The 18608-nt window shown below is 58.2% G+C and overlaps 1 protein-coding gene across 1 annotated transcript; it reads left to right on the forward strand.

Moving 5' to 3' along the window:
- The first annotated feature begins 264 nt into the window (after positions 1-264).
- On the forward strand, positions 265-12323 carry gal3st3 (galactose-3-O-sulfotransferase 3). Its single transcript, XM_080184708.1, has 3 exons — positions 265-420; positions 3777-3908; positions 11177-12323. Exons 1-3 carry the CDS (start codon positions 335-337, stop codon positions 12321-12323), a joined length of 1365 nt encoding a protein of 454 aa, XP_080040834.1. The 5' UTR covers positions 265-334.
- Positions 12324-18608: the final 6285 nt, after the last annotated feature.

An 18608-nucleotide genomic window follows, 5' to 3' on the forward strand; every position in this document is an offset into this window, starting at 1 on the left:
TGGCCCTCTGAGACACCTTCAGTCTTTCTTATTGTTGTCCCATCCAGCTCTGCAGTTCCCCCCCCCCCCCCCTTCACTTGGCTGTGACTCTGTGTGTGTGAGAGAGAGGGGGAACGCTACAGTCAGCAAGGCAGCTGGATAGAACAACACAGCCTTAGCCTGAAGCATTTCCAGAGGGAGAGAGAGGAGAAGGAAGAAATAGTTACTCCAATTGCAGCATTTTGTAAGTGGGAAGGACTGTGTGCCATCCTCCTCCCTCCCACCCCGACAAACCAGCTCCCTGCACCTTTATTCTGATATAGAAAGGAAGAGAAAGAGAGAAGGGGGGAAGAAAATGCATCAATCCTTCCGCTGGCCACCATGTGAATCAGACCGAGAATCGACAACAGCAGCAGCACTGACACACAGAATCTGCAGCCAGTGAGTATGTGACATTTCTGTTTACCACTCTGAATTCACCCCCTCTGCCTCTGTCTCTGCCCCTCCAATTCTATTCCGCTTACACTGAAGCCGCTCCACTTCATCTTAATTACATTTCTTTCTTATTAATTTCAGATTAGCTGCTTCTGATCCATCCAACTGAGTCGCAGGTTCATAGTATCCAAAAACACTTACATTAATTACATTGTTTCGAACACTGTATCTCCACCAGTACTGTGCTAGTTACATTGTATCTGATTCATTTCAACCCAGTTACATTGTATCTGATCGATTTCATGTCAGTTACGTTGTATCTGATCGATTTCATCCCAGTTACAGCATATCCAATCAATTTCATTCTAGTTATATTGTATCTGATTCATTTCAACCCAGTTACATTGTATCTAATCAGTTTCATTCCAGTTACATTGTATCTGATCGATTTCATGTCAGTTACATTGTATCTGATCGATTTCGTCCCAGTTACAGCATAACGAATCAATTTCATTCTAGTTATATTGTATCTGATTCATTTCAACCCAATTACATTGTATCTAATCACTTTCATGTCGGTTACATTGTATCTGATCAATTTCATGTCGGTTACATTGTACCTAATCAGTTTCCTGTCCGTTACATTGTATCTGATCAATTTCATGTCAGTTACATTGTATCTAATCAGTTTCCTGTCCGTTACATTGTATCTGATCAATTTCATGTCAGTTACATTGTATCTAATCAGTTTCCTGTCCGTTACATTGTATCTAATCAATTTCATGTCAGTTACATTGTACCTAATCAGTTTCCTGTCAGTTACATTGTACCTAATCAGTTTCCTGTCAGTTACATTGTACCTAATCAGTTTCCTGTCCGTTACATTGTATCTGATCAATTTCATGTCAGTTACATTGTATCTAATCAGTTTCCTGTCCGTTACATTGTATCTAATCAATTTCATGTCAGTTACATTGTACCTAATCAGTTTCCTGTCAGTTACATTGTATCTGATCAATTTCATGTCAGTTACATTGTACCTAATCAGTTTCCTGTCAGTTACATTGTATCTGATCAATTTCATGTCAGTTACATTGTATCTAATCAATTTCCTGTCAGTTACATTGTATCGAATCAGTTTCCTGTCCGTTACATTGTATCTGATCAATTTCCTGTTGGTTACATTGTATCTGATCAATTTCCTGTCGGTTACATTGTATCTAATCAGTTTCCTGTCAGTTACATTGTATCTGATCAATTTCATTTTATTTAGTCAGTTTTGTGGGAGTTACATAGAATCACATCAGTTCTAGGCCAGTTACGTTGTACCAGTTAATCCTGTAACAGTTTCTTTGTAATGAATCTGAAATTCATCAGATACTCTTGTTTCTGGTCAGTTTTTTGTTAGTTACATGGTATCATGTGACACTTCATTGTATCTAGTCCATTTCACAGCGGTGACATTGCAACAAGGTGGTGATGTACAATGTCTGACGCTGGTAAATGGGGCAGAGAGGGGCCGGACCCACAGATTTCAAGGGCTTTCTGAGGGAAGTTTGTGCCTGACGGCCTTCATTCAGTGGGGTGGGGGGAGGGGGGGTAGATATTACAGGTTGTGGTGCCTGGAGTGTTCCAGAATGTGTCTGTCCTGTATAAAGACAGGCAACAGGAAAGGAGGCAAGGATTAGATACAGTTAGCCCCGCAGTGACTGCACCTTCACCTGGACCCACTGCGGAAGGACCTACCACTCACTAATAGGAGGGGGTTACAGAGATAGGGAGGGGGTGTAGGGGCTGGAGGAGGTTACAGAGATAGGGAGGGGGTGTAGGGGCTGGAGGGGGTTACAGAGATAGGGAGGGGGTGTAGGGGCTGGAGGGGGTTACAGAGATAGGGAGGGGGTGTAGGGGCTGGAGGAGGTTACAGAGATAGGGAGGGGGGTGTAGGGGCTGGAGGAGGTTACAGAGATAGGGAGGGGGTGTAGGGGCTGGAGGGGGTTACAGAGATAGGGAGGGGGTGTCGGGGCTGGAGGGGGTTACAGAGGTAGGGAGGGGGTGTAGGGGCTGGAGGGGGTTACAGAGATAGGGAGGGGGTGTAGGGGCTGGAGGGGGTTACAGAGGTAGGGAGGGGGTGTAGGGGCTGGAGGGGGTTACAGAGATAGGGAGGGGGTGTAGGGGCTGGAGGGGGTTACAGAGATAGGGAGGAGGTGTAGGGGCTGGAGGAGGTTACAGAGATAGTGAGGGGGTGTAGGGGCTGGAGGGGGTTACAGAGATAGGGAGGGGGTGGGGAGGGTTGCAGTGATGGTGGGGTTTGAACCCTCTGTTACAGCCTGGGGGATCTGTCTGGCTGGTGATGATAGGCTGTTCACACATGGATGGGGATGAGGAACCACCCTCAATGTCAGTATCTTTGATACGATGGTGGGAATAACAGCAGATTAAGAATCCAGACACCTGCCTGGTTAATGCTCTGGGAACACATGGTCAAACCCCATCCCAGCAGCTGGTGGAATTTAAATTTATTTAATAAATGAAAATTATATATTCGTATAAATAAATAAAGTGCGGGATGGTTAGCACTGCTGTCTCACAGCTCCAGGGACCCGGCTTCGATTCCTGGCCTGTAGTCACTGTCTGTGTGGAGTTTGCACATTCTCCCCGTGTCTGCGTGGGTTTCCTCCGGGTGCTCCAGTTTCCCCCCACAGTCCAAAAGATGTGCAGGTTAGGGTGGATTGGCCATGCTAAATTGTCCCTTAGTGTCCAAAAGATGTGCAGGTTAGGTGGATTGGCCGTGCTAAATTGTCCCTTAGTGTCCAAAAGATGTGCAGGTTAGGTGGATTGGCCATGCTAAATTGTCCCTTAGTGTCCAAAAGATGTGCAGGTTAGGTGGATTGGCCGTGCTAAATTTGATTTGATTTATTAGCACATGTATTGGGATACGGTGAAAAGTATTGTTTCTCGCGCACTATACAGACAAAGCATACCGTTCATAGAGAAGAAAGGGAGAGAGTGCAGAATGTAGTGTTGCAGTCATAGCTAGTGTGTAGAGAAAGATCAACTTAATGCGAGGTAGGTCCATTCAAATTGCCTCTTAGTGTCCAAAGATGTGTAGGTTAGGTGGATTGGCCATGCTAAATTGCCCCTTAGTGTCCAAAGATGTGTAGGTTAGGTGGATTGGCCATGCTAAATTGCCCCTTAGTGTCCAAAGATGTGCAGGTTAGGGTGAACCGGAGAGATGGGTAGGTATTTTATGATTCGCAAGTCACTGGAGGTAAATAGTGTCACAGTCTGAGTAAATCACTCTGTTTCCCCAAGGAGAACTCGGCACTTGGCCACATTCACTCTGCTGTCGTTCTCCTCTTCAGGGCTGCACGCAACATGTCGAACAAGAAGGTGTTTGCGGGATTAGCAGCAGTGACTGGCGTCAGTATCTTTCTGCTACACAACTGCCAGTTCAACTGGCAGAACCATCACAGGAGATACGAGAGTGCGATCAGGTATAGATCCTGCCTCTCCTTACACCCATTCCCCACACAAAAACCCTCCCCTCCCACTCTCCATCACCCACTCCTATCTCCCTATCCCCCACACTCGGAGTTACTGCGCACAGTCCCGGTCTCCGTATCCCCCACACTCGGAGTTACTGCGCACAGTCCCGGTCTCCGTATCCCCCACACTCGGAGTTACTGCGCACAGTCCCAGTCTCCCTATCCCACACTCGGAGTTACTGCGCACAGTCCCGGTCTCCGTATCCCCCACACTCGGAGTTACTGCGCATAGTCCCGGTCTCCCTATCCCCCACACTCGGAGTTACTGCACACAGTCCTGGTCTCCGTATCCCCCACACTCGGAGTTACTGTGCATAGTCCCGGTCTCCCTATCCCACACTCGGAGTTACTGCGCACAGTCCCGGTCTCCGTATCCCCCACACTCGGAGTTACTGCGCACAGTCCCGGTCTCCGTATCCCCCACACTCGGAGTTACTGCGCACAGTCCCGGTCTCCGTATCCCCCACACTCGGAGTTACTGCGCACAGTCCTGGTCTCCGTATCCCCCACACTCGGAGTTACTGCGCACAGTCCCGGTCTCCGTATCCCCACACTCGGAGTTACTGCGCACAGTCCCGGTCTCCCTATCCCCCACACTCGGAGTTACTGCGCACAGTCCTGGTCTCTGTATCCCCCACACTCGGAGTTACTGCGCACAGTCCCGGTCTCCGTATCCCCCACACTCGGAGTTACTGCGCACAGTCCCGGTCTCCGTATCCCCCACACTCGGAGTTACTGCGCACAGTCCCGGTCTCCGTATCCCCACACTCGGAGTTACTGCGCACAGTCCCGGTCTCCCTATCCCCCACACTCGGAGTTACTGCGCACAGTCCCGGTCTCCGTATCCCCACACTCGGAGTTACTGCACACAGTCCCGATCTCCGTATCCCCCACACTCGGAGTTACTGCGCACAGTCCCGGTCTCCGTATCCCCCACACTCGGAGTTACTGCGCACAGTCCCGGTCTCCCTATCCCCCACACTCGGAGTTACTGCGCACAGTCCCGGTCTCCCTATCCCACACTCGGAGTTACTGCGCACAGTCCCGGTCTCCGTATCCCCCACACTCGGAGTTACTGCGCACAGTCCCGGTCTCCGTATCCCCCACACTCGGAGTTACTGCGCACAGTCCTGGTCTCTGTATCCCCCACACTCGGAGTTACTGCGCACAGTCCCGGTCTCCGTATCCCCCACACTCGGAGTTACTGCGCACAGTCCCGGTCTCCCTATCCCACACTCGGAGTTACTGCGCACAGTCCCGGTCTCCGTATCCCCCACACTCGGAGTTACTGCGCACAGTCCCGGTCTCCCTATCCCACACTCGGAGTTACTGCGCACAGTCCCGGTCTCCGTATCCCCCACACTCGGAGTTACTGCGCACAGTCCCGGTCTCCGTATCCCCCACACTCGGAGTTACTGCGCACAGTCCCGGTCTCCGTATCCCCCACACTCGGAGTTACTGCGCACAGTCCCGGTCTCCCTATCCCACACTCGGAGTTACTGCGCACAGTCCCGGTCTCCGTATCCCCCACACTCGGAGTTACTGCGCACAGTCCCGGTCTCCCTATCCCACACTCGGAGTTACTGCGCACAGTCCCGGTCTCCCTATCCCACACTCGGAGTTACTGCGCACAGTCCCGGTCTCCCTATCCCACACTCGGAGTTACTGCGCACAGTCCCGGTCTCCGTATCCCCCACACTCGGAGTTACTGCGCACAGTCCCGGTCTCCGTATCCCCACACTCGGAGTTACTGCACACAGTCCCGGTCTCCGTATCCCCCACACTCGGAGTTACTGCGCACAGTCCCGGTCTCCGTATCCCCCACACTCGGAGTTACTGCGCACAGTCCCGGTCTCCGTATCCCCCACACTCGGAGTTACTGCGCACAGTCCCGGTCTCCGTATCCCCCACACTCGGAGTTACTGCGCACAGTCCCGGTCTCCGTATCCCCCACACTCGGAGTTACTGCGCACAGTCCCCGTCTCCGTATCCCCACACTCGGAGTTACTGCGCACAGTCCCGGTCTCCGTATCCCCCACACTCGGAGTTACTGCGCACAGTCCCCGTCTCCGTATCCCCACACTCGGAGTTACTGCGCACAGTCCCGGTCTCCGTATCCCCCACACTCGGAGTTACTGCGCACAGTCCCGGTCTCCCTATCCCCCACACTCGGAGTTACTGCGCACAGTCCCGGTCTCCGTATCCCCCACACTCGGAGTTACTGCGCACAGTCCCGGTCTCCCTATCCCCCACACTCGGAGTTACTGCGCACAGTCCCGGTCTCCGTATCCCCCACACTCGGAGTTACTGCGCACAGTCCCGGTCTCCGTATCCCCCACACTCGGAGTTACTGCGCACAGTCCCGGTCTCCGTATCCCCCACACTCGGAGTTACTGCACACAGTCCCGGTCTCCGTATCCCCCACACTCGGAGTTACTGCGCACAGTCCCGGTCTCCGTATCCCCCACACTCGGAGTTACTGCGCACAGTCCCGGTCTCCGTATCCCCACACTCGGAGTTACTGCGCACAGTCCCGGTCTCCCTATCCCCACACTCGGAGTTACTGCGCACAGTCCCGGTCTCCGTATCCCCCACACTCGGAGTTACTGCGCACAGTCCCGGTCTCCGTATCCCCCACACTCGGAGTTACTGCGCACAGTCCCGGTCTCCCTATCCCACACTCGGAGTTACTGCGCACAGTCCCGGTCTCCGTATCCCCCACACTCGGAGTTACTGCGCACAGTCCCGGTCTCCGTATCCCCCACACTCGGAGTTACTGCGCACAGTCCCGGTCTCCGTATCCCCACACTCGGAGTTACTGCGCACAGTCCCGGTCTCCGTATCCCCCACACTCGGAGTTACTGCGCACAGTCCCGGTCTCCGTATCCCACACACTCGGAGTTACTGCGCACAGTCCCGGTCTCCCTATCCCACACACTCGGAGTTACTGCGCACAGTCCCGGTCTCCCTATCCCCACACTCGGAGTTACTGCGCACAGTCCCGGTCTCCGTATCCTCCACACTCGGAGTTACTGCGCACAGTCCCGGTCTCCGTATCCTCCACACTCGGAGTTACTGCGCACAGTCCCGGTCTCCGTATCCCCCACACTCGGAGTTACTGCGCACAGTCCCGGTCTCCGTATCCCCACACTCGGAGTTACTGCGCACAGTCCCGGTCTCCGTATCCCCCACACTCGGAGTTACTGCGCACAGTCCCGGTATCCGTATCCCCCACACTCGGAGTTACTGCGCACAGTCCCGGTCTCCGTATCCCACACACTCGGAGTTACTGCGCACAGTCCCGGTCTCCGTATCCCACACTCGGAGTTACTGCGCACAGTCCCGGTCTCCCTATCCCACACTCGGAGTTACTGCGCACAGTCCCGGTCTCCCTATCCCCACACTCGGAGTTACTGCGCACAGTCCGGTCTCCCTATCCCCACACTCGGAGTTACTGCACACAGTCCCGGTCTCCGTATCCCCCACACTCGGAGTTACTGCGCACAGTCCCGGTCTCCGTATCCCCACACTCGGAGTTACTGCGCACAGTCCCGGTCTCCATATCCCCACACTCGGAGTTACTGCGCACAGTCCCGGTCTCCATATCCCCACACTCGGAGTTACTGCACACAGTCCCGGTCTCTGTATCCCCCACACTCGGAGTTACTGCGCACAGTCCCGGTCTCCCTATCCCCCACACTCGGAGTTACTGCGCACAGTCCCGGTCTCCGTATCCCCCACACTCGGAGTTACTGCGCACAGTCCCGGTCTCCGTATCCCCACACTCGGGAGTAATGTCCAGATCCTGAATGTGCATCGATGTGAAGGGAGCTTTACTCTGTATCTAACCCCATGCTGTACCTGTCCTGGGAGTGTTTTATGGGGACAGTGTAGAGGGAGCTTTACTCTGTATCTAACCCCGTGCTGTCCCTGTCCTGGGAGTGTTTGATGGGGGACAGTGTAGAGGGAGCTTTACTCTGTATCTAACCCCGTGCTGTACCTGTCCTGGGAGTGTTTGATGGGGACAGTGTAGAGGGAGCTTTACTCTGTATCTAACCCCGTGCTGTACCTGTCCTGGGAGTGTTTGATGGGGGGACAGTGTAGAGGGAGCTTTACTCTGTATCTAACCCCGTGCTGTCCCTGTCCTGGGAGTGTTTGATGGGGGACAGTGTAGAGGGAGCTTTACTCTGTATCTAACCCCGTGCTGTACCTGTCCTGGGAGTGTTTGATGGGGGACAGTGTAGAGGGAGCTTTACTCTGTATCTAACCCCGTGCTGTACCTGTCCTGGGAGTGTTTGATGGGGGGACAGTGTAGAGGGAGCTTTACTCTGTATCTAACCCCGTGCTGTACCTGTCCTGGCAGTGTTTGATGGGGGGACAGTGTAGAGGGAGCTTTACTCTGTATCTAACCCCGTGCTGTACCTGTCCTGGGAGTGTTTGATGGGGGGACAGTGTAGAGGGAGCTTTACTCTGTATCTAACCCCGTGCTGTACCTGTCCTGGCAGTGTTTGATGGGGGGACAGTGTAGAGGGAGCTTTACTCTGTATCTAACCCCGTGCTGTACCTGTCCTGGGAGTGTTTGATGGGGGGACAGTGTAGAGGGAGCTTTACTCTGTATCTAACCCCGTGCTGTACCTGTCCTGGGAGTGTTTGATGGGGAGACAGTGTAGAGGGAGCTTTACTCTGTGTCTAACGCTATGTTGAGTGTTCTGCCTGTAGGTGGTGTGTGTGTGGGGAAGGCTGTCTGGGTTGATGGTGTAAAGTGAATATTAAAGTTATCGAGATTCTCTTTCTCGATATTTCATCTCTGATTTCTGAACAGTTTTGCTGATTTGGAAAGCTCTGTTTAAATTCTCTCTCTCTCCGTGTGTGTGTGTGTGTGTGTGTGTGTGTGTGTGTGTGTGTGTGTGTGTGTGTGTGTGTGTGTGTGTGGGGGGGGGTAGGTGGTGGGGAATGACTCTGTTCCAGCCAGTGTCAACATGTGCACTAATGATTTGTATCTCTGTTTCTCTCACTCTTTACCCTGTTACTCCCCATCCCTCAATCTCTATCTACTCTCTCTCCCCCCCACTCTACCTCTCTCTGACCTCCTCGATGCTTCACTCTCTCCCTTACTCCATCCCCCTCTCTTTGCCCCTCTCTCACATTCTCCCTGTCATGACTGTCTCTCTCTGACTCTCTCTGCGTCCCTCCCCCTCTGCCTCTGCGTCCCCCCCATCTCTGCACCCCCCCCACCTCTACGTCCCCCCCCCCGTCTCTGCACCCCCTGCCTCTGTGTCCCCCCCTCTGCCTCCCCCCATGTCTCTGCACCCGCCTCTGTCTCTGCACCCCCCTCTGTCTCTGCGTCCCCCCCTCTGTCTCTGCGTCCCCCCCTCTGTCTCTGCGTCCCCCCTCTGTCTCTGCGTCCCCCCCTCTGTCTCTGCGTCCCCCCCTCTGTCTCTGCGTCCCCCCCTCTGTCTCTGCGTCCCCCCTCTGTCTCTGCGTCCCCCCCTCTGTCTCTGCGTCCCCCCTCTGTCTCTGCGTCCCCCCCTCTGTCTCTGCGTCCCCCCCTCTGTCTCTGCGTCCCCCCCTCTGTCTCTGCGTCCCCCCCTCTGCCTCTGCGTCCCCCCTCTGTCTCTGCGTCCCCCCCTCTGCCTCTGCGTCCCCCCCTCTGCCTCTGCGTCCCCCCCTCTGTCTCTGCACCCCCCTCTGTCTCTGCGTCCCCCCCTCTGCCTCTGCGTCCCCCCCTCTGCCTCTGCGTCCCCCCCTCTGCCTCTGCGTCCCCCCCTCTGCCTCTGCGTCCCCCCCTCTGTCTCTGCGTCCCCCCCTCTGTCTCTGCGTCCCCCCCTCTGCCTCTGCGTCCCCCCCTCTGCCTCTGCGTCCCCCCCTCTGTCTCTGCACCCCCCTCTGCCTCTGCGTCCCCCCCTCTGTCTCTGCACCCCCCTCTGTCTCTGCGTCCCCCCCTCTGCCTCTGCGTCCCCCCCTCTGCCTCTGCGTCCCCCCCTCTGTCTCTGCGTCCCCCCCTCTGCCTCTGCGTCCCCCCCTCTGTCTCTGCACCCCCCTCTGTCTCTGCGTCCCCCCCTCTGCCTCTGCGTCCCCCCCTCTGTCTCTGCGTCCCCCCCTCTGTCTCTGCACCCCCCTCTGCCTCTGCGTCCCCCCCTCTGCCTCTGCGTCCCTCCCTCTGCCTCTGCGTCCCCCCCTCTGTCTCTACGTCCCCCCCTCTGTCTCTGCGTCCCCCCCTCTGTCTCTGCGTCCCCCCCTCTGCCTCTGCGTCCCCCCCTCTGTCTCTGCGTCCCCCCCTCTGCCTCTGCGTCCCCCCCTCTGCCTCTGCGTCCCCCCCTCTGTCTCTGCACCCCCCTCTGCCTCTGCGTCCCCCCCTCTGTCTCTGCACCCCCCTCTGCCTCTGCGTCCCCCCCTCTGCCTCTGCGTCCCTCCCTCTGCCTCTGCGTCCCCCCCTCTGTCTCTGCGTCCCCCCCTCTGTCTCTGCACCCCCCTCTGCCTCTGCGTCCCCCCCTCTGTCTCTGCGTCCCCCCCTCTGCCTCTGCGTCCCCCCCTCTGTCTCTGCGTCCCCCCCTCTGCCTCTGCGTCCCCCCCTCTGCCTCTGCGTCCCTCCCTCTGCCTCTGCGTCCCCCCCTCTGTCTCTGCGTCCCCCCCTCTGTCTCTGCACCCCCCTCTGCCTCTGCGTCCCCCCCTCTGTCTCTGCGTCCCCCCCTCTGCCTCTGCGTCCCCCCCTCTGCCTCTGCGTCCCTCCCTCTGCCTCTGCGTCCCCCCCTCTGTCTCTGCGTCCCCCCCTCTGTCTCTGCACCCCCCTCTGCCTCTGCGTCCCCCCCTCTGCCTCTGCGTCCCCCCCTCTGCCTCTGCGTCCCCCCCTCTGCCTCTGCGTCCCCCCCTCTGTCTCTGCGTCCCCCCCTCTGTCTCTGCGTCCCCCCCTCTGTCTCTGCACCCCCCCCCTGCCTCTGCGTCCCCCCCTCTGCCTCTGCGTCCCCCCCTCTGCCTCTGCACCCCCCCCTCCCTCTGCGTCCCCCCCTCTGCCTCTACGTCCCTCCCTCTGCCTCTGCGTCCCCCCCCTGTCTCTGCGTCCCCCCCTCTGCCTCTACGTCCCTCCCTCTGCCTCTGCACCCCCCCCTCCCTCTGCGTCCCCCCCTCTGCCTCTGCGTTCCCCCCCCTCTGTCTCTGCGTCCCCCCCTCTCCCCCTACATCCCCCCCCTCTGCCTCTGCGTCCCCCTCCCTCTCCGCAGCTCCCGGACTCCGTGCCTCGCTGGCTCGCTCCCCGGGGGGGCGCGGAGGGAGGTGATTTTCCTGAAGACCCACAAGACAGCGGGGAGCACGGTTCAGAACATCCTGTTCCGCTTTGCGGACCGACACGGTGTGCGGGTGGCCTTACCGGGGGGGGTTTGTAGCCACCAGAACCACCAGTTCTGTTACCCGCGGCCCTTCACCCGCCTCTTTGTCCACCCGCTGACCCGCCCCCCCAGCATGGTGGCGTCCCACCTGAGGCCGGGCCTGTCCGAGCTCCGTCGCCTGGCCCCCGCCAACGCCACCTTCGTCACCATCGTGCGAGAGCCGGCCGCCATGTTCGAGTCCCTCTTTGCCTACTACGGGCAGCTCTCGGCCTCCTTCCGGAACGCTCCGAACCGCTCCATCTCCGCCTTCCTCCGCCGGCCGGCCTCCTACTACCGCCCGGGGGAACGCTTCGCCATGTTCGCCCGCAACTCCCTGACCTTTGACCTGGGCGGCGACCCCAACCGCCGCCCCGGCGACGAGGCCTACCTCCGAGGCTTCATCCGGGGCCTGGAGTCCGTCTTCTCCCTGGTGATGGTGGCCGAGCACTTTGACGAGTCCCTGGTCCTCCTGCGTCGCCTCCTGGCCTGGGAGCCCGAAGACGTCACCTACGTGAGGCTCAACGCCCGCAGCCAGGCCTCGCGGACCCGGCTGACCGCCCAGGAGGCCGAGCAGGCCCGCCGCTGGTCCTGGCTGGACGCCGGCCTCTACCGACACTTCAACGCCAGCCTCTGGTCCAAACTCCGAACCCTGGGCCCCCGGTGCCTCCGGAGGGAGCTGGGCCTCCTGAGGCAGGCCAACCGCCGGGTGGCCCACGACTGCTTCGGGGCGGCAGGCTCCGGGCCTCCTCCGGCCCTCCAGGCCTCCCAGATCCAGGACAGGGAGCTGAGGCCCTGGCAGCCAGGGGGGGTCAGCATCCTGGGCTACGAGCTACCTCAGAACCTCTCGCTGCCGCCCACCCTCGCTGCCTCCTGCCTGCAGTACATCACCCCCGAGGTCTCCTACTCTCGCCATCTCCTCATCAAAGCGGCTACGAGGCTTCGGCCTAAACGGAGGGACGGGGAGAGCCTGAAAAACAGGCCGGAAATGAGGGAGCGAGACTGAGGCCCTCCAACGTAACCCTTTAGATAACTATCCACTAACTAATGACTGATCCTTAACTGCGCTCGGTCACCAGGGACAGATCCATCAATGAACTGAAGATTAGTTACTCTGTCTCTTCAGGATCGAGGGTTCATGGGTTCATTATCTCACCGGCGATTAACTGGTTGGTTAATCATGCCACAATTAATTCATTAGCTACCAGCCAATGGTCAGTAACTTAGTTCACTGAGTCATTAGTGGATGTGAGGACGGAAATCAGGAAACGTAGAGAATCGGGGAAATGGACAGGATGGATGGATCTCCAACGGTGGTTAGCACTGCTGCCTCACAGTGCCAGGGACCCAGGGTGGCACAGTGGGTTAGCACTGCCGCCTCACAGTGCCAGGGACCCAGGGTGGCACAGTGGGTTAGCACTGCCGCCTCACAGTGCCAGGGACCCGGGGTGGCACAGTGGGTTAGCACTGCCGCCTCACAGTGCCAGGGACCCATGGTGGCACAGTGGGTTAGCACTGCTGCCTCACAGTGCCAGGGACCCAGGGTGGCACAGTGGGTTAGCACTGCTGTCTCACAGCGCCAGGGACCCAGGGTGGCACAGTGGGTTAGCACTGCTGCCTCACAGTGCCAGGGACCCAGGGTGACACAGTGGGTTAGCACTGCCGCCTCACAGTGCCAGGGACCCGGGGTGGCACAGTGGGTTAGCACTGCCGCCTCACAGTGCCAGGGACCCAGGGTGGCACAGTGGGTTAGCACTGCCGCCTCACAGTGCCAGGGACCCAGGGTGGCACAGTGGGTTAGCACTGCTGCCTCACAGTGCCAGGGACCCAGGGTGGCACAGTGGGTTAGCACTGCTGCCTCACAGTGCCAGGGACCCAGGGTGACACAGTGGGTTAGCACTGCCGCCTCACAGTGCCAGGGACCCAGGGTGGCACAGTGGGTTAGCACTGCTGTCTCACAGTGCCAGGGACCCAGGGTGGCACAGTGGGTTAGCACTGCCGCCTCACAGTGCCAGGGACCCAGGGTGACACAGTGGGTTAGCACTGCCGCCTCACAGTGCCAGGGACCCAGGGTGGCACAGTGGGTTAGCACTGCCACCTCACAGTGCCAGGGACCCAGGGTGACACAGTGGGTTAGCACTGCCGCCTCACAGTGCCAGGGACCCAGGGTGGCACAGTGGGTTAGCACTGCCACCTCACAGTGCCAGGGACCCAGGGTGGCACAGTGGGTTAGCACTGCCGCCTCACAGCGCCAGGGACCCAGGGTGGCACAGTGGGTTAGCACTGCTGCCTCACAGTGCCAGGGACCCAGGGTGGCACAGTGGGTTAGCACTGCTGCCTCAGCTGTGGAGGCCGGGTCATTGAGTGTCTTTAAGACAGAGATAGATAGGTTCCTGATTAATAAGGGGATCAGGGGATATGGGGAAAAGGCAGGAGAATGGGGATGAGAAAAATATCAGCCATGATTGAATGGCAGAACAGACTCGATGGGCCGAGTGGCCTCATTCTGCTCCCATGTTTTATGGTGTCTGCATTGGTTTCCTCCCACGTTCCAAAGATGTGCGGGTTAGGTGGATTGGCCGTGCTAAATTGCCCCTTAGTGCCAGGGGGATTAGCAGGGTGAATGTGTGGGGTTATGGGGATAGGGCCTGGGTGGGATTGTGGTCGGTGCCAGCTCGATGGGCCGAACGGCCTCCTTCTGCACTGTAGGGATTCTGCGACGTCCAGATAATCTTCATCCCAGAGGACGTAAGGAAGTGACCCTGGGAACAGCAGATCCATTGGAGGCTATTTTCCCAAACTCTTTGGGGACTGTGTTGTGGTTCCTCCAGATCGGAGGGCAGCTGATATAAACCCACTGCTCAAAAACGGAGAGGCAGAGAACACAGGGTCCGACAGACCAGTGAGCCGGGGGAAGCCGCCAGGATTTTATAACTCAGCGTTTGGAAGGCAGTGGGATAATCGGACACAGTCAGCACGGATTTACAAAAGGGAAATCGCGCTCGATGAACCTATTGGAATTCTTTGAGGATGTAACCAGTGGCGTTGACCGAGGGGAACCAGTGGATGTGGTTTATTTAGACTTTCAGAAGGGTTTTGACAAGTTCTCACACACAGACTGCTGTGGAAAACTAAAGCACGTGGGATTGCGGGGAATGTCTCGAGATGGATAGAAAGCTGGTTAGCAGATCGGAAACAAAGAGTTGGCATAAATGGGCCTCTTTCTGATGGTCAGTCAGTGATTAGTGGGGATCCGCAGGGATCTGTGCTGGGATCCCTACTGTTCCACATTATATATTAATAATCTGGAAGAGGGAACTATCTCCAAATTTGTAGATGATACAGAGTTGGGTGGGAGGGTGAGCTGTGAGGAGGATGCAGAGATGTTTCAGTGTGATGTGGACAGACTGAGTGTGTGGGAATCTGCATGGCAGATGCAGTATAATGTGGATAAATGTGAGGTTATCCAGTCTGGGAGCAATTACTGGAATCGAGAGAGGGGGATACTCAGCGAGACCTTGGAGTCCTGGTGTGTCAGTCGCTGAGAGTAAGCACGCAGGTACAGCAGGCAGTAAAGAAGGGAAATGGTATGTTGGCCTTCAGAGTGAGAGGATTTGAGTTCAGGGATCGGGATGTTTTGCTGCAATTGTACAGGGCGTTGGTGAGGCCACTCCTGGAATATTGTGTGTAGTTTTGGTCTCCTTATCTGAGGAAGGATGTCCCTTGTTATAGAGAGAGCACAGCGAAGGTTTACCAGGCTGATTCCTGGGATGGCAGGTCTGTCATATGAGGAGAGACTAAGTGGGTTAGGATATATTCACTGGAGTTTAGAAGAGTGAGAGGGGATCTGATAGAGACTTATAAAATTCACACAGGGTTAGACAGGGTAGATTCAGAAAGAATGTTCCCCATGGTGGGGGGAGTCCAGAACTAGGGGGGGTGATATTTTGAGGATAAGGGGTAAACCTTTTAGAGCTGAGGTGAGGGGAAATTTCTTCACCCAGAGAGCGGTGGAATTCACTCCCACAGCAAGTAGTTGAGGCTAAAACGTTGTGTGATTTCAGGAAGGAATTAGATATCGTTCTTGGGGCTAAAGGGATTGAGGGATATGGGGGGAAAGGGGGGTTAGGATATTGAATTGAATGATTAAATTGGATGGTGAAGCAGGCTCGATGGGCTGAATGGCCTCGCCCTGTTGGGAGTTTCTGTTTCTAATCGGGCAGTTTGAGAATCAGTGAGTGAATTTAGTTCTTGGATGAAGGGTGGGTTTGTTTACTGGGGAATTGTTCATTATCCAGCACATTCCGGGGACTGGGATTGTGGGGAGGGTTTACCCGAGAGATAAACTTCCCGAAACCCGGACACCCCACCCCCACACAGCCGTGACCCGGGACCACCGGCGCACTTTAACCTTTCACCCTTCCATCACCGGCAACTGTGTCAGAGCCTTGCCTGCCCCTCGACCCCCCCCCCGTCCCCTCACCCCCCCCTGTCCCCCTCACCCCCCCCCCATCCCCCTCACCCCCCTGTCCCCCCTCACCCCCCTGTCCCCCCTCACCCCTCGGTCCCCCTCACCCCTGTCCCCCTCACCCCCCGCCCCCCCGCCCCCCTCACCCCCGTCCCCCTCACCCTCGACCCCCTCACCCCCCGCCCCCCCTCACCCCCGTCCCCCTCACCCTCAACCCCCTCACCCCCCGTCCCCCTCACCCCCCCTGTCCCCCCTCACCCCTCGGTCCCCCTCACCCCCCGCCCCCCCTCACCCTCGACCCCCTCACTCCCCGTCTCCCTCACCCCCCCCTCGCCCCTCACCCCCCTGTCCCCCTCACCCCCCGACCCCCTCACCCCCCCGTCCCCCTCCCCCCGATCCCCTCACCCCCCCGTCCCTCCTCCCCCCGATCCCCTCACCCCCCCGTCCCCCTCACCCCCCGTCCCCCTCACCCCCCCCGCCCCCTCCCCCCGACCCCCTCACCCCCCCATCCCCCTCACCCCCGTCCCCCTCACCCCCAACTCCCTCACCCTCGACCCCCTCGCCCTTAACCTCCTCGATGCCCCACCCTCGATGCCTATCCCCACACACCTCGATCCCTCGAACCGACTGCCTCACCCAGTCACCTATCATCCTGTCACTCCTCACCCTCCTTCCCATCCGCCTCGGCCCCCGGTATCTCCTCCCCTCCACCCCCCCCCCACCCCGGTGTCCCCTCTCCCTCGCCCCTCGCCCCCCCCCCGCATTATCCCCTCACCCCCTCCCCACCTGCCCTTTCACCTCCTCACTTCTCGTTCTCCTCCCACTGCCCTGAAACCTCTCACCCCTTCACTCTGCCTCTTCCCCTCCCTCCTCTCCCCTCTTGACCCTCCCTCCCCCCTCCTCAACCGAGGTCACCCTCCTCCCTGTGGGTCCTGCCACCCTGGGCAGCCTGGCACCTTCGACGAGGCATCTCAGCTCTTGGTGACCCCCAATGACTCCCCACCCGCCCCTCGCCCCTCACCCCTCTGCCCCCTCCCTGCCCCTCGCCCCTCGCCCCTCGCCCCCCTCCCTGCCCCTCGCCCCTCGCCCCCTCCCTGCCCCTGCGTCCACACATGGGCGCCATATTGGAACTGGAGTCAATGAGAGGTGCATGCTGGGAGTGAGGGAGAGGGGAGACTGAGGGAGGCCGAGGGAGGCAGGGCGAGTGTGACGCCTCACTTGGCTGAATTGCCCTCCTCTGGCCCAGGGAGGAGATTCCACGCCCGGCCCTCCCGCTCCAGACCCCGGGGTGGGAGGGGATGTGGGCTGGAGGAGATGGGAGGGGGGGAAAAGGGCCAGTGAGGGATCCCAATGGGTCGCAACTCAACAACCCCCCACTCCCTCACACTACCCACCCCAAGGGGTTCGGACAGGCGCCAGGCCCTTCCTCCCTTCCCCCCCTCAACAGGACTGAGGGGGAATGGGAAGATACCGTGAACTGGGGGATGGGAAGATCCCATGAACTGGGAGACAGGAAGATCCCGTGAACTGGGGGATGGGAAGATCCCATGAACTGGGAGACAGGAAGATCCCGTGAACTGGGGAATGGGAAGATCCCGTGAACTGGGGCACGGGAAGATCCCGTGAATTGGGGGACAGGAAGATCCCGTGAATTGGGGGATGGGAAGATCCCGTGAACTGGAGAATGGGAAGATCCCGTGAACTGGGGGACGGGAAGATCCCGTGAACTGGGGGACGGGAAGATCCCGTGAACTGGAGAATGGGAAGATCCCGTGAACTGGGGGACGGGAAGATCCCGTGAACTGGGGGACGGGAAGATCCTGTGAACTGGAGAATGGGAAGATCCCGTGAACTGGGGACAGGAAGATCCCGTGAACTGGTACACAGGAAGATCTCGTGAACTGGGGCACGGGAAGATCCCGTGAATTGGGGGACAGGAAGATCTCGTGAACTGGGGCACGGGAAGATCCCGTGAATTGGGGGACAGGAAGATCCCGTGAACTGGGAGACAGGAAGATCTCGTGAACTGGGGATGCGAAGATCCCGTGAACGGGGGATGTATCCGACGCAGGCCACGGTTGAAGATCCAACTTGGGTTTGGTGCCTCCAGGAACGGGGAGAGGTGGGAGAGCGGGGTGGTGAGTAGGGGGGAGGAGGAAGGGGAGGGAGAGGGTGCCCACACTGGGAGAGTCATAACTGAGCCCTGAACGAGGGGACGGAGGCAGAGACAAAGGGGCAATGAGGTGGGGAGAGACCCCAGTGTTTACTGGGTCAGAACATCAATGGTAGTGTGAGCTCCGGAGAGTCCGTCTCTCTCTCTCTCTCATTGTTACCAAATAAAATTAATATATTCTGACCATGGAATTTAATTTTTTCAATGCCTGACTCGTTTGTTGGACACCGAGCTCCGGAACTTTCTGCCTCACGCTCACTAAATCTCACAGCCCAGCGAGAGAACTAAACCCAAACTCCGCAGACACATCACACCATCAACCCCACACTCTCAGGGTCAGAGCTGAGGGAGCCCCGCACTGTGGGAGGGTCGGTGCTGAGGGAGCGCCGCACTGTGGGAGGGTCAGTGCTGAGGGAGCGCCGCACTGTGGGAGGGTCGGTGCTGAGGGAGCGCCGCACTGTGGGAGGGTCGTGCTGAGGGAGCGCCGCACTGTGGGAGGGTCGGTGCTGAGGGAGCGCCGCACTGTGGGAGGGTCGGTGCCGAGGGAGTGCCGCACTGTGGGAGGGTCAGTGCTGAGGGAGCGCCGCCTGTGGGAGGGTCGGTGCTGAGGGAGCCGCCGCACTGTGGGAGGGTCAGTGCCGAGGGAGCGC

The sequence above is a fragment of the Carcharhinus amblyrhynchos genome, unplaced genomic scaffold (genome assembly GCF_965287045.1).
Source record: "Carcharhinus amblyrhynchos unplaced genomic scaffold, sCarAmb.v2.hapA scaffold_883, whole genome shotgun sequence".
NCBI classification, from domain to species: Eukaryota; Metazoa; Chordata; class Chondrichthyes; order Carcharhiniformes; family Carcharhinidae; genus Carcharhinus; species Carcharhinus amblyrhynchos.

What these genes read in the sequence shown, in the direction of transcription:
- gal3st3 (XM_080184708.1), top strand. Translation starts at nt 335, where the DNA reads ATGCATCAATCCTTCCGCTGGCCACCATGTGAATCAGACCGAGAATCG. An exon ending in ACACACAGAATCTGCAGCCA is followed by an intron (nt 421 to 3,776) that starts GTGAGTATGTGA and finishes TCTCCTCTTCAG; the next exon opens with GGCTGCACGCAACATGTCGA. An exon ending in AGATACGAGAGTGCGATCAG is followed by an intron (nt 3,909 to 11,176) that starts GTATAGATCCTG and finishes CCCTCTCCGCAG; the next exon opens with CTCCCGGACTCCGTGCCTCG.